The sequence below is a fragment of the Eumetopias jubatus genome, unplaced genomic scaffold (genome assembly GCF_037043125.1).
Source record: "Eumetopias jubatus isolate StellerSeaLion01/CBP00866 unplaced genomic scaffold, mEumJub1_p1.0 scaffold_3, whole genome shotgun sequence".
In the NCBI taxonomy this organism is placed as follows: Eukaryota; Metazoa; Chordata; class Mammalia; order Carnivora; family Otariidae; genus Eumetopias; species Eumetopias jubatus.
The window spans coordinates 54,033,781-54,048,136 of NW_028274809.1; the positions used below are offsets into that span (position 1 = coordinate 54,033,781).

A 14,356-nucleotide genomic window follows, 5' to 3' on the forward strand; every position below is an offset into this window, starting at 1 on the left:
TTTTGCCTCTGACTTCTTTCACTTAGCGTAATGTTTTCAAGGTTTATCCATGTTGTAGCATGTATAAGTGCTTTTTTTTTTTTAAGATTTTATTTATGGGGTGCCTGGGTGGCTCAGTCGTTAAGCGTCTGCCTTCTGCTCAGGTCATGATCCCAGGATCCTGGGATTGAGCCCTGCATCGGGCTCCCAGCTCAGTGGGGAGCCTGCTTCTCCCTCTCCCACTCTCCCTGCTTGTGTTCCCTCTCTTGCTGTCTCTCTCTGTCAGATAAATAAATAAACAAAATCTTTAAAAAAAAAGGATTGAAAAAAAAAGATTTTATTTATTTATGTGAGAGAGAAAGATCCACAGCAGGAGCACGGGGGAGGGGGAGAAGCAGACTCCCTGCTGAGCAGGGAGCCTGCCATGGGGTTCAGTCCCAGGACCCTGAGATGACCTGAGCTGAAGGCAGACACTTAACTGACTGAGACTCCCAGCGCCCTAGTACTTCATTCAGTTTTATAGTGAATAATATTCCATTATATATAGATTACCATATTTTGTTTTTCTCTTCATCATTGATGGACATTTGAGTTGTTTCTACTTTTGGCTGTTAGGAATTATGCTGCTGTGAACATTTGTGTGCATGTTTTTTGTATGAACATATATTTCAGTTTGTCTCATCTTTTGAACAGTTCCCTTTTTCTTTGGAAGCTCAGCTTCTGTCCCTGCCTACAGAGGCCCCTGTTCTTATAAATCTTTAGCAGTACCATCCTCATACTTGTAACTTTACTGTTCCTTGGTAGATTTAGACATCACTTCTCCAAGAACCACCCCCTTGAGGCTGATGTGAAAACTTGGAGGAAGTAAGGCAGGATTAGTAAAATCCCCAGGATTGTTGGATTTAAATCTTAGGAAAGGGTTTGCTGATTACCTTTCCAATAAGGTATGCGATTGATAGAACTTTGAGTGTGGAGAGGTTTCACTACCAAATCCTTGCTCTGCTAAGTAAAACTGCTGTTTCTTCTGTATTGGAGAGAGAGCAGTTGAGATCCGTGCATTGAATTCATTTTATAAGTAAAAAAAATAATAATCATAAAGCAGCTATGGAGTTTGATCTTTAGCATGGAGTTTTTAGTGTAGTTGTTGTATTTTACTAGGGTAGGCTTCTGGGAAGTGTTTAGTTAATACTTGAATAATTGAATGTAATATGTAGTAATAACATATTCTAACACTCAAGATAATATTTGCTGGTCAAGGAACCGAGAATGCAAAGGTGAGGGGGGTGTATATTCAGACATGGTGTATTCAAGTTTTCAACGACTAGGTAGACCAAGTACTATCTCATTTCATTAAATTTTCCCAAAAAATCCCAAGAAATCCATTTCCAAAGGTTTAGTAATAGCTTACTTTATTTTCTACCTGTCTTTTTTTTTTTTTTAAGATTTTATTTATTTGAGAGAGAGTGAAAGTGAGAGATCACAGAGGGAGAGGGAGAAGCAGACTCACCACTGAACAGAGAGCCCAATGGGGAGCTCGATCCCAGGACCCCGGGATCATGACCTGAGCCGAAGGCAGATGTCTAACCAACTGAGCTACCCAGGCGCCCCTATTTTCTACCTGTTTTAAGCTATCACTTCTACTTCTGGCAGGAAGGAGAGGCAAGAAGTCTGTATGCATTTGGCAGTCATTAGTTACATACTTCACTGGAATCCCATTTTATAAATGAAGAAATTGAAAGGCTCTTGAGACTGAATGTTGCTCTGATTTCTTCTCTTTTTAAGACATTGACTTCCTGTACCTTTAGAGTAATTTTCTTGACAAATTAGTTTGTAAATTGTCAGTGCTTCCTAAAATGAGAAAAATCAAATTTCTTGAAGAAACTGAAAGGATACCCTGAAGAATTTTATTAATGACAGTGTAAACCAAACCAAGTGAGATTAATGCTGCTCCATATATGATTAAGCTTTAGACTTTATTTAGGATTATAAAGAATAAAGTGTGAAGCCTGTTTTAATACTTTATATTTTGTTTGTTTGTTTCAGTGAAAAGTGTAAGGCTAGAGGATTTACCGTGATTGTGGATGGCAGAAAATCACAGTGGAATGTGGTGAAAACAGTAGTCTTAATGCTACAGGTAATTTTGTTTTTGACTATTAGGAAATGGCTTTATTTTATAGCAACAGATAAAGTGATAATGGCAGATGCATTTCACTTATTTCACTGTGCCCAAAATTCTCAGCAGTGACTGAGTTCTGAAATGCACACTACTGGATTTTTTTAAAATTCAATTCTTAGAGGTTTGACTTTGAATAGTAAAATAAATTTCAGACCTATTCAAAAGATTTGTAAATGATCAAAAATAGTATGTCATGTTTAAATAATTTAGTAAGTAGGCCAGTGAGTCCAAAAGTGTGAGATATTGTTGAACTTACCTGGGAGCTTCTGCATGCTGTGATATCTGCATCATCCCCTGTCTACTCTGTTCTGTTACTGTAGGTAGGGAGCAGGACTGGGTAAATCTAGTCTGGAAAAGCTTCTCATGTGGTTCTGAGCAGTCATTTCCTTCTGTTCCTTACTTTCCTCTAAAAAGTACCAGGATTTATGGTACTCTTATTTCTCATCCAGAAGAAATGTACTTGACAGCTGTGTCCTTGGGAACTTTAGCAGCCCACAAACGAGCATTTAATAAACTGCTGCAGTTGCAAAGTCTTTGGTCTGATACTAGTCTTTGTGTTTCCTTGTGTTCCTCACAGAAAGATTTCATGATCTTTCCTTGTACTAGGTACCTAACTAGTAAACTTTCATTGCTTTATTATAAGGGTATTGAGGATGTTGTGATCTGAAATGGAAAAATAAAACATTCGAGTGATTTAAAGGCGGCAGATTGCTCTAATGTATCTGGGTTTCCTTAGAAAGGCTTTAAGAGAGTGTAGAAGTTAAGTGAGTTAAATAAAAAAGATTATCTAATTTAGATGAAAAAAGTGAAAAGGGCATTCCTAGCAGGGACATTGGCTTTAGTGATAGCTCAGAAGTGAAGCAAACATAATGAAGGGAGTTGATGGCAGGTCAGTTTGGGGAAAATAGAAGTTGACAGTTATAGGGGATACAGAACATTCAGTTAGGTAAATATCAGTGATATTGAAAGAAAGATCAAGACTTTTAAATTAATTGGGAAATAATTAGTAGCTGGTTTTGGGTTCTGTGGAAAGTATAATTTCGAATTTTATTTTATTTTATTTCATTTTTATTTATTTTTTTAAAGATTTTATTTATTTATTTGAGAGAGAGAGAGAGAGAGAGAGCACAAGCAGGAGTGGCAGAGGCAGAGGAAGAAGCAGACTCCCCGCTGAGTAGGGAGCCCTGTGCTGGCTCCATCCCAGGACCCTGAGATCATGACCCAAGCTGAAGGCAGACATTTAACTGACTGAGCCACGCAGGAATTTTAAATGATAACTAAGAAGAATGATTCTTTTTTTTTTTTTTTAAAGATTTTATTTATTTATTTGATAGAGAGAGACACAGCGAGAGAGGGAACACAAGCAGAAGGAGTGGGAGAGGGAGAAGCAGGCTTCCCGCGGAGCAGGGAGCCCGATGTGGGACTCGATCCCAGGACCCTGGGATCATGACCTGAGCAGAAGGCAGACACTTAACCACTGAGCCACCTAGGTGCCCCAAGAAGAATGATTCTTAATGTTTTATTTTTTATTTGGGATTATTAGGAAAAAGGGATTTGGGGGATAGGAACTAGTAATTTTAGTGCTTAATATGGTTCAGGTAGTGTACTAAACTTCCTATAAATTAATCTCATTTAATTTTATCCTCACAAACTTTGGAAGCAGGTTCTATTATCTCAGAAGATCAGCTGAGGCTCAGAGATTTCATTAATTAATTTTTAAAAAAGATTTTTATTTGAGAGAGAGAGAAGTAGACTCCCCACTGAGCAGGGAGCCTGATGCGGGGCTGGATCCCAGGACCCTGAGATCATGACCTGAGCCGAAGGCAGATGCTTAACTGACTGAGCCACCCAGGCACCCCGAGGCTCAAAGATTTTAAATGAACTTAACCAGGTTGTTGTAATGAACATGGGAAAGAGCTGCAGTTGGAACTTAACATGGCCTAACCCCCAAGTCTTGGCTTTATCCAGGGTATATTTACCAGTGGGGGTTTTGGAGGTGGTCCCCAAATTATCCACCCATTACCTCCTTCTTAAATATGTGGCCTAAACCTTTATCATTAGAATCACTTCTTTGGGTTGGAAAGGATATCAGTTTTTTAAGGGAGTACAGATTGGTATCCCATCACTTTTTCTGTCAGATATATTCCCAGCACTTTTATATCCCAACCCTGAAGATGAACTCTTCTTGGTAAAAGTTGTTAAAATAACTATTAGGTGAGAACTCCATTAATTATGACCTTGTGTTCTTCCTTTCATCCTGTCATTCAACTGTGTCACAGATGACTTGTTTGGGACTTGCTGTATGAACTGGCCTTTGATCAGTGGCAGTTTTGAAGAACAGTCAGTGGATCCCCTCTTGTGATTTTTTTTCTGATAGATATTTTAACAACTTTTGGATTTATTAATAGTTAATTTTTCAGAAGTTGCAATGGCCTTTTGTTTACTCCTAGTCAGACAGTTTTGACATAAAAAATCATTCATTGCTTTTATTTTAAAAGGTACTAGTACCAGTTATTTGGGATCCCAGAGCTTAGTGGTGGCTTTGTTTATAACTGATATTCTCTAAAATGAGTGGTTTGGCTTTTCTTGTTTCTCACAACTTCAATATTCAGTGATTTTGAAGTAATAGTCTTCCACAAGTCAATATATAAGTAAACCTCAATCTAACCTAAATTTCCCAGCCTCTAGGATAACTTTTGATACCTTTGAATTTATTTATCTTATTCATAGCCCAGTCATTGCGGGGGGGCACCAGATTTGTTACGTGCCCAAAATTGTGCTTAAATTGAAAGATTTGTTTTCTTCTAATTAATAGTAATTAATTATAACCATATTTATTAGTATTCAGTTGTGCCGTTTATGGTCTTGAATGGTATTTGACCCCTAGTTTGTAAATAAAGATTTATTGGAACTCAACTATGCGCATTCATTTATATGTTTTATAGCTGCTTTCATACTGCAATGACAGACTTGAAGTAGTTGCGGTAGAGACTGCATATCCTGCAAAGCCTAATATTTACTATCTACACCTTCAGAAAGAATTCACTTATTCCTGGTGTAGAACGTTTAAAATGGTGTGGTAGAACTTTAGAGTCAGACCTGGTTTCTGTTTTAGCACCATCAGTTAACAACTCTGTTATATTGGACAAGTTTCTTTAGTTCTTTGAAACTTGGTTTGCTTTTCTATAAAATTGGGAGAATGAGATCTACTTGTTAATGTGAATTCATTTATTCAACAGTTATTTATGGAGTGTTTTCTATATGCCAGGCACTGTCATAGGCTGGAGATATAGGAGTGACATGATAGATAAGGTAATTGCCATTGGGAAGCTAATGTTCTACTTAAGGAGTCAGACAGTAACTAGACAAATTACTAAATAATGTAACAACAGATAGTGATAAATGTTATGAAGAAAAATACAGTAGTAAAAGGAGATTGAGTCAGATGGTGCTACTTTAGATAGGGTAGTCAGGGACGTTCTCTCTAAAAAGGGAATGTTTGAGTAGAATCTTAATGGAGGGAGCATTCTTCCTAGGTGTATAGGGCAACAAACACTCCCCACAGAGGAAACATCAAGGGCATAAGCCTCAGGTGGAAACAGACTTATTATAGTCCAGGAACAGCTTGAAGCTTAGTATGGCTGTGGTAGGGGAGTGACCTGAGAGGGGAGGGGTGTGAGGTGAGGTCTGAGGGTCAGTGGGGGGCTGAGCTTGGAGGGCTTTCTAGGCCTTGGTAAGGAGTTTGAATTTTGCTGTGAGCATGAGAAAATGTGAAGAAAGAAGGGAGGCCTGTTAAGAGGATATTTTAAAAAGCTGACTAGTTTGGGGATGTAAGCAATGTGGGTGGTAGAAATGGATAGATTTAAGATCTAATTTAAAGATAGACTGTATGGGGTTTGCTGGTAAAATATACATGGAATATTTTATTAACTCAGTAAATGTTAACTTCCATTCTTCTTTAGGTAATATGAATAACCATATCTAGTAAATGTGAAATTGTATTTGTCAGAGATAAGCTTGTCCTTTTCTTCAAGTTAATAACCAAGCAGAATCAGGGCTTCTTTGTATAATGGCCAGTAAGAAATTTATTTTGTGAGAAAATTGATTTTACATTATTTGAAGAAATTCTCCAAGATGAGTGTGTTAGAAAAAAATTTTTTCATATAGTAGAAAAACCAAATGTAATAGTTGGCCAATTAAAAATTGTCTTGTAGTTTAATCTGAATATATCCCTATTAGAGAGATTCAGTAAAACACAAAAATAATTCACATGTACTGCATATATTACATTGTATATTTGAAATCTTTACTGAATCAACTTGTCTTTCCAAGTATTTCTTTATTGCCATGTATGGTTTTGAAGTTTGGAGTATTTCTTATTATTTTAATTCTTTTCCAAAGGTCTCTTAATTCTCAGCCCAACCATGAAACCTAGTAATTTATAACTTTAATAAATTGTTCATTTTACACGTATAATTTATAATTTTTTTTTGTATTTTATAGAATGTTGTTCCAGCTGAGGTGTCCCTTGTTTGTGTAGTGAAGCCTGATGAATTCTGGGATAAGAAAGTAACACATTTTTGTTTTTGGAAAGAAAAGGATAGACTTGGCTTTGAGGTAAATACACTATAAAAAAGCAGAAATGTGTTGTATCTTTAAAAATAGCATTTTGCAAAAAAAAAAAATAAAGTAAAAAGCATTTTGCTGGTATTTTGTTTGCTCATCGTTGGATACTAAGCTGTGCTTATGCAGTGATGAGTCAGTGCCTGAGCAATGATGAGTATGTCACTGACATTCAGATACTTGTGGAATAAATTATGATTCTTTGTCAAAGACCACAATTCTTTCTTGTTTTCATTTGTATCACTCTTTATAAACTTTGAGTAAGTAGACCTTTTTATTTAAAAAAAAAAAAAGTATTGCATTACCAAGAGGACATTTAGCTAATACTAGGAAATCCTGGACATTTTGAAGTTGGAGTCTATTTTGTGTGATATGTCATAATTATTTTTAGTATCTGGTTTGGTTTTGATCCATGGAAAAAGTTATCTATCTATTGACGTTATTCTCTTCATTTGTCTTGTGTAAAAATACATCTTATTGTAGATCAGAAAGAAGTCCCAGATGGAATACAAATTTAAACAGTTCTGTCATATTTTTCCTGCCACCCCTGTTAAAAGTTTTTTTTTTTTGATACTGTATCTGGTTCTGAAGTGTACCTTGCTTGACATTAGTATAGTTAGTTCAGCTTTCTTTTGACTAGTGTTTGCATGTTGTATCTTTTTCCATATTACCTATTTACCTATCATCTGTTTTCCTATCTATTTCTTTATATTTAAAGTGGATTTCTTAAGAGTATCCTTAGGTCTTGCTTTCATATCTATTCTGACAATCTGTCCTTTACAGTGTTTTGTAAGACCGTTTATATTTAATTATTGATACAGGTGGATTAAATCTATCATCTTGCTAGATTTTATGTACTTTTTGGTTCTTTTTTTTGCCTTCTTTTGGATTATTTTTTATGATTACATTTTATTTCCATTATGGTTTATATCCCTTATTAATTTTTTTTGTGTGCGCATGCCATAAGTTTACAGTATACATCTTTAATTAGTGTACTGTTATCTTCAAATAATATGCCACTTAATATGTAGTAGAAATTACTTAAAACAGTATATATCCAGTACTTCCCATTATTGTCATACATTTTACTTTTACTATTCTGTAAACACACAATAGATGGCTACTGTTTTTGCCATTGATAGTTTATTTACAGCAATTAAAATAATAAAAAAATGAATTTCATCTTTCTTTATGCTACTTCTGGTGTTACTCATTTCTTTTTGGAGATTCATCTTTTTGTTTGATATATTCCTTCTGCCTGAAGGATTTTCTTTAACATATCTTGCAGTGCAGGTCTGTTGGCATTGAATTTTTTTAGCTTTTGTTTTCCTGAAAAAAACCTATTGTTTCTATTATGGTTTCAAAAGATATTTTCAGTGGGTATGGAATTTTGTTTCATTATTTCTTTTAGCACATTAAGTATATCACACCATTGACTTGTCATTCCTATAGCTTCTGAGGAGAGTTCTATTATTTATATCCTTGGTCTGCTGTGTGCCATATATCTTTTTTCCCTGTTGGCCACCTTTAAGATTTTCACTTTATTTCTGGGTTTTCAGCATTTTTATTATATAATGTGTATATGTATTTTATTTGGTATTTGTTCTCTTTGATCTCTGCATTTGTTGGATCTCTGGTTTGATGTCTGCCATCAATTTTGGATATTTTCAAATATTTTCTTTGCCCATTTTCTTTTTATATTTCTTCTAGAATTCCAATTGTATATATGTTAGACTGTTTGAAAATTTTTCACCATTCTGGGTTGGTGTTCTGTTTTATTTATTTTTTAAGTGTTTTATCTCTTTGTGTTTTAGTTTGGTCCATTTAGTTTTGATCCATTTTGAAGTTTACCATTTGTTTCTTTGTCTTTATTGAGTTTGTTAATGACCTGTTTGTTGTAAACTTACTTATCTATGTTACCATGTTTTTGGTTTGTAATATTTCTTTTTTTCCCTAATTTTTTATTTTTTTAAATTAACATATAATGTTTGTTTCAAGGGGACAGGTCTGTGATTCATCAGTCTTACACAACACCCAGCGCTCACCACAACACATAGCCACCCCAGTGTCCATCACTCAGCCTCCTCATCCCCTGACCCGCCTCCACTCCAGCAACCCTCAGTTTGTTTCCTATGATTAGGAGTCTCTTACAGTTTGTCTTCCTCTCTGGTTTTGTCTTCATTTTTTCCTCTCTTCCGTTATGATCTTCTTCCTTGTTACTTAAATTCCACATATCAGTGAGATCATATGATGATTGCCTTTCTCTGATTGACTTATTTTGCTTAGCATAATCCCCTCTAGTTCCATCACGTTGTTGCAAATGGCAAGATTTCATTTTTTTGATGGCTGCATAATATTCCATTGTATATATCTACCACATCTTCTTTATCCATTCATCTGTTGATGGGCATCTGGGCTCTTTCCATAGTTTCGCTATTGTGGACATTGCAGCTATAAACATTGGGGTGTAGGTGCCTCTTTGGATTACTACATTTGTATCTTTGGGGTAAATAACCAGTAGTGCAGTTGCTGGGTCGTAGGGTAGCTCTATTTTCAACTTTTTTGAGGAACCTCCATACTGTTCTCCAGAGTGCCTGCACCAGCTTGCATTCCTGGTTTGTAACATTTCTGTTTGATTCTTCCTTATAGTTTCTATCTCTGCTGAAATTCCCCATCTGTTTTTGCATGTTGTCTTGCAGTTTTTCTGTGAGAACCTTTAGCATGTGTTACATTATCTTAAATTCCCTACCTGATACTTCCGCTCTCTGGGTCTGTCTTACTCTAGTTATATCGTTTCCTTTGTTTCCTGACAGTGGGTTGTTTTCTTGGTTTTTGCATGTCTTGTTATTTTTTGTTGCATGTTGGACATCTTGTTTAGGATAGCAAAGACTGAGGTAAATAGTACTGCGCCTACACATGGGCCCACCTTGGTTTTTGCTAGGCTTTTAGTAGAGCAGGAGAATTAGCTGAGCCAGGAGTTGAATTGACTTGGGCTTTTGCTGTTGCTGTTATTTTCTTCAGTGCACCACAGGCTTCAGATTCCTCTAGAGCTACTTATGTTGAAGATGGTGCTAACTTGCCAGAGACTGTTTTGTTTTTTTTTTTCCAATGTTTATCCCACCCTCAACTATAGGTCTTTCCCTTGCACCTTGCCTCAGAAAAGATCTTTTTCCACTATTGACTCTCCATTAGCAAAAGACTGCTGTTCCCTTTTATTCATTGTTTGTCAGAGGGGCATTTTCTGTTGTTCTGATTCAACCTCAGTCTTAGGCAGGCTTTGTGATGCTGGGTCTAGGGAATAGGGCCCTCTATCCCAGGTTTAGGAGGCCTGTGATAGCCTGGGCTCATAATATATTCTTGTCTCTACTAGGATAGAGGGCTTTTCTTTTCCTTCCCTCTAGCAACAGTGGGGCTGTATTTGTGCTCTAAGGTCATCTGGGTTTGCTGCTTTTCCCTCAGGACATGAAGGTTTTTATTCTCTGGAGGAGACAGAGTTGAAGAATCTGGGCCATCCTTCAGCTTCATGCCACTCCAGTAGTGGCGGCTGTTTGCTTCCCCCAGGCCTGTACTCTGAGAGAGGCTGTTTTGGAGTTTCTTCTCTTTACTATCCCAATCTTTCTCATGATTCCCAGAGGTCTGTGGAGAAGAGCCCGTGAGTGACTGAATTCTTCTTGTGTCCGTGCTTCCCAGGGGTTCTGTACTTTTGAATTAGTTCACATTTGGCCTTTAGCAGTTCGTTAAAAATGTTAGCTGAATTCTTACCTGGCTTGTATCATGGCTGGCATTTTTCCCAGGTAAGCAAGTGCTCCAGCCCCATCTTTTCTTGAAGACACTGGTCTATCCTTAGATTTCAGGTTAGTTGGTTGTCCTGTTAACTCTCATGGGTTCCAGAAAAATTGTTGTTTTTCAGATTAACTTGCATCATTTTGGTGGTGGTGGTGGTGGTGTAAGTGTTGGAGCATTGTTCTTTCCAGCCTTCTACATCCTAAGCAGAAACAAGTTGCACTTTTCCTCCTGCTTTTATCTTACACACTTTTGTCATTGGTTGACTTGACTGTGACGTAGACTTAGTGAAAAGCTGTGCCAGCATTGTAGGGGTGGGCAGCCTAGGCTGCTGGGTTCCATTAGGAAAGGTGTTACCTGATAGTTGAATGGGAAACTGCATCCCAAGGAGGAGAAACAAAAGTATAGTGAGGGAAGAGAGTAAAGTTTCAAAGCAGGAGGCCTGAATGTTGCCATGGTTGAGTAACTTCTGACTGGTAGGGAGGTCTGCTGTTCATGCCAGGGGCGCACAGGAGGTGTTGCTCTGAGAGAAAGCAAAATGAGCAGAGGCCAGTGGTATAGAAACTAAAGCTGCGAACACTCAGTAGGAGAAAAGATCCCTTTTATGAAGAGCCCATCACATCCTGCTTTAAGCATAGGCATCTGCTTAGAAAAGCTTTGCCTTGTTGGGTCTCATGCTATATGAATTCATAGTGACTAAACACCTTGCATCTTAGAGGGTAAAATAGAAGACAGATTTCCTGTCTGCTTAGATCTAATGTCATAGATTCATGTTTAAAACTCAACTGTGAAAGTTTCTTTGATCACCATATTATTTTCTTTTAGACATTGAAGAGATTCAGCTAGAATATTTTCCCAAGTAAATAAGCGCTAGGCACTTATTAAAAAGCCTAATATCCTAATGAGATGAGAGTAAGTAATTTCAAATGCTGGCTAATACACTGACAAACATATTCAACTTTAAGGTGCAGTTCACAGCCATTTTTGATACTTAGAGCTATATATAATTAAATTCGATGTAGATGTTTGTTTAATTAAAAATTATTTTCCTTGGTGTTATTTGGATCATTTGAGCTGTTGTAATTAAGCTTGTGTTTTGGTATATATTCTGAATATTTTTATTTTTTATTTTAAATTTTTTTATTTGACAGAGAGGTGAGAGAGAGCACAAATTGGGGGGGAGGGGCAAAGGGAGAGGGAGAAGTAGACTGAGCAGGAAGCCCAACACAGGGCTCCATCCCAGGGCCCTGGGATGATGACCTGAGCTGAAGGCAGACACTTAACCAACTGAGCCACCCAGGCACCCCTATATTCTAAATATTTTTAAAGTATAACTTTGTTATAAATACTGGTGTTCCTATAAGCAAGAGTATGTTTTACTTTATAGAATTATCCATAAGAAAGATTTATTACCAGATGTCGACAACATTCATCAAATAAACACGTAGTAGTTTTAATGACACCTTGTTCTTCCAGCATGATTTCACATTTCCTTGCTCATCATCTTTCCTGAATTTTTTCTTCTAGATAACTTTCTTCCTGTTCACTTCTCTGATGTTTTCCATTAGCTATTGAATATTCTTCTCTTGTTGCTCACCTAAATATTTCCTTATGTATTGTCTTATCGCTGAAATAGGTATCTACTTGTCCAGTTTCCCTTTTAGCAATTCAGAGATTCATGTACTTTTGTCCTTCAGCAGCATTATACCTAGTGGCTTTGAATGCTTTTGTTGCTTAGATGATAGTATCTATAGTCTATCAAATGACAAGATAAAATTGAAGTAGTACTGGTATTAATCTTATCCTCAGATTGGGAGACTAATAATCAAAAGGATCTCTACTTTATTCTTTATTGTCATTCGTGAGAGTAAAAGTGTTATTTACTGGCGATGATAATCAGCCACCATTCTAAATTGTTTTCTTATCTCTTCTTAATACTGCATTTGATTCTGGTTTTTATTTTTTATTTTTTGTTTTTATTTTTTGAGGCCTAACAGATGTTAGGCTCCAAGACCAAAGATTTCCTTCATGCTCTTCTGTCAGTGCCTCTGGCTCCATGTATTATGACTCTTCCCAGTTTTTGCAGGAAGCTGTTTTCCCTTAGTGAAAAAAATATTACCCAGCTGACAAATAACAAGCAGACATACACATTGAAATAATATGTATATACACACATATACACACACGAATCTGTAGTAAGCATGCAAAGACATAAAGACGTTTTTAATTCACATCTTGCACCCACATTCTTAGCATTAAGTAAGATGAAATATGAAACATCTGAGTGCCTGCAGAGTGAGAGGTTCTGTGTTAGGTTCTTTGGGAATGTTTTATTAGGAAAGGATAAGTGTTCTAGTTACAGATGGAATAGTGACCATAAAGGAGAAACAAGTTTTAAATCTTTCTAAAAGTTAGATTTTAGACTAAAAACCTTCACAAATGTTTTGGTTAAATGGCAAGTATCTTTCTCTTCAAACTTGCTGAGCAATGGTATGTGCTAGTTAATAAAATATTGTGGTTTAGTCATTTAATTTGTCTTATCTTAATCTAACATATATAAAATAGAGGAAAAAGTTGTATTCACTGTTAAAAAATTTTATGGTTTTTACTTCCTTTGAAAGGACTTGGCAAAGGTTTGAAAAACTTTATGTAGGTAGTGATCTTTTTTATTTAACTTTTTATAGTTCCACTGTTTTATTCTGGCTCCCTTTGTGCTTGTTTTCTAGGTTTCAGATTTCCTTGGAGGTAGATCTGAAGTATAGGTTCCTGCTTAAAATGATAGCTACTTTGAATGTAATTGATTAATCTTTTCTTCAAGAATTTAATGGTACTGATACATATTAGAATATTCATGGAAATGGAGAGTCAAAAATACTTCAGAATTATTTAGCAATTAAATTAGATAAGAATCGGAATATGATCTCTACCACAATCTTGAATAGATCAAGCATATGTTATAGTGTAATTTTCATAAAAGTAAAAACATGACTCTCATGTAAATATAAAATAAACACAAATCAAACATATGCAGCTCATTATCTAATGAGGTTATTAGTCATTTGTGAGGTGCCATTCAAAGAGCTTTTGAGGAATTTAGGATTTTTATAGACAGATAAGATTGCCGAGTTAGATACAGAACTGGTTAATGTCCTTCAGATCCAAAAATTCTAAAGTTTGAGGTTGTTTTATTTCATAGACAGAAATTGATCAGTTTCACTGGTCATAAATTATTTGCATTTTTTTCTGAGCAAAATCTATAAGTTGACCTCCGTCCCTGGTTAGTCTCTGGGAAGTGAGTCAAAGGTACAGGCCCAGCATTGCATGCAGGAACAATATCTTTTGCCCATTCCTAAGATTTAGATAGATTTTCTAACACATGAATCTCATTTCATCAAAATTATTATTTAGCATATGATGACGTCTTTCGGTACTCTAAAACTTATGGTAAAAAAGGTAGTATATAGTACGATTAAATGATATTTGAACTTTCATTTATGAACAATAAAAGATTTTCTATACTTTCAAAGAGTCTACCAGACCAGACTTGCAAACCTTTTCTCATTTATAGTTGCTTAAAAAGAAATGTAAAAATTATAAAAATAAACTAGCTGATTTTTTTTTTTTTTTTTTTAAAGAGGGACACAGAGGGGCAGAGGGAGAAGGGGAGAGAATATTAAAGCAGGTTCCATGCCCAGCGTGGAGTCCCAATGCAAGGCTTGATGTCACAACCCTTAGATCATGACCTGAGCCAAAACCAAGAGTTGGATGCTTAACCTACTGAACCACGTAGGTGCC

The 14,356-nt window shown here is 36.1% G+C and overlaps 1 protein-coding gene across 2 annotated transcripts in view; it reads left to right on the forward strand.

Moving 5' to 3' along the window:
- The window catches only part of SESTD1 (SEC14 and spectrin domain containing 1), a 135,184-nt gene that overhangs the window by 52,590 nt on the left and 68,238 nt on the right, over positions 1-14,356 (forward strand). For both annotated transcript variants that reach the window (XM_028121210.2, XM_028121188.1), the window contains 2 exons: positions 2,023-2,113; positions 6,659-6,772. In XM_028121210.2, coding sequence (XP_027977011.1) covers positions 2,023-2,113; positions 6,659-6,772 — 205 coding nt within the window. The remainder of the gene's footprint in view (positions 1-2,022; positions 2,114-6,658; positions 6,773-14,356) is intronic.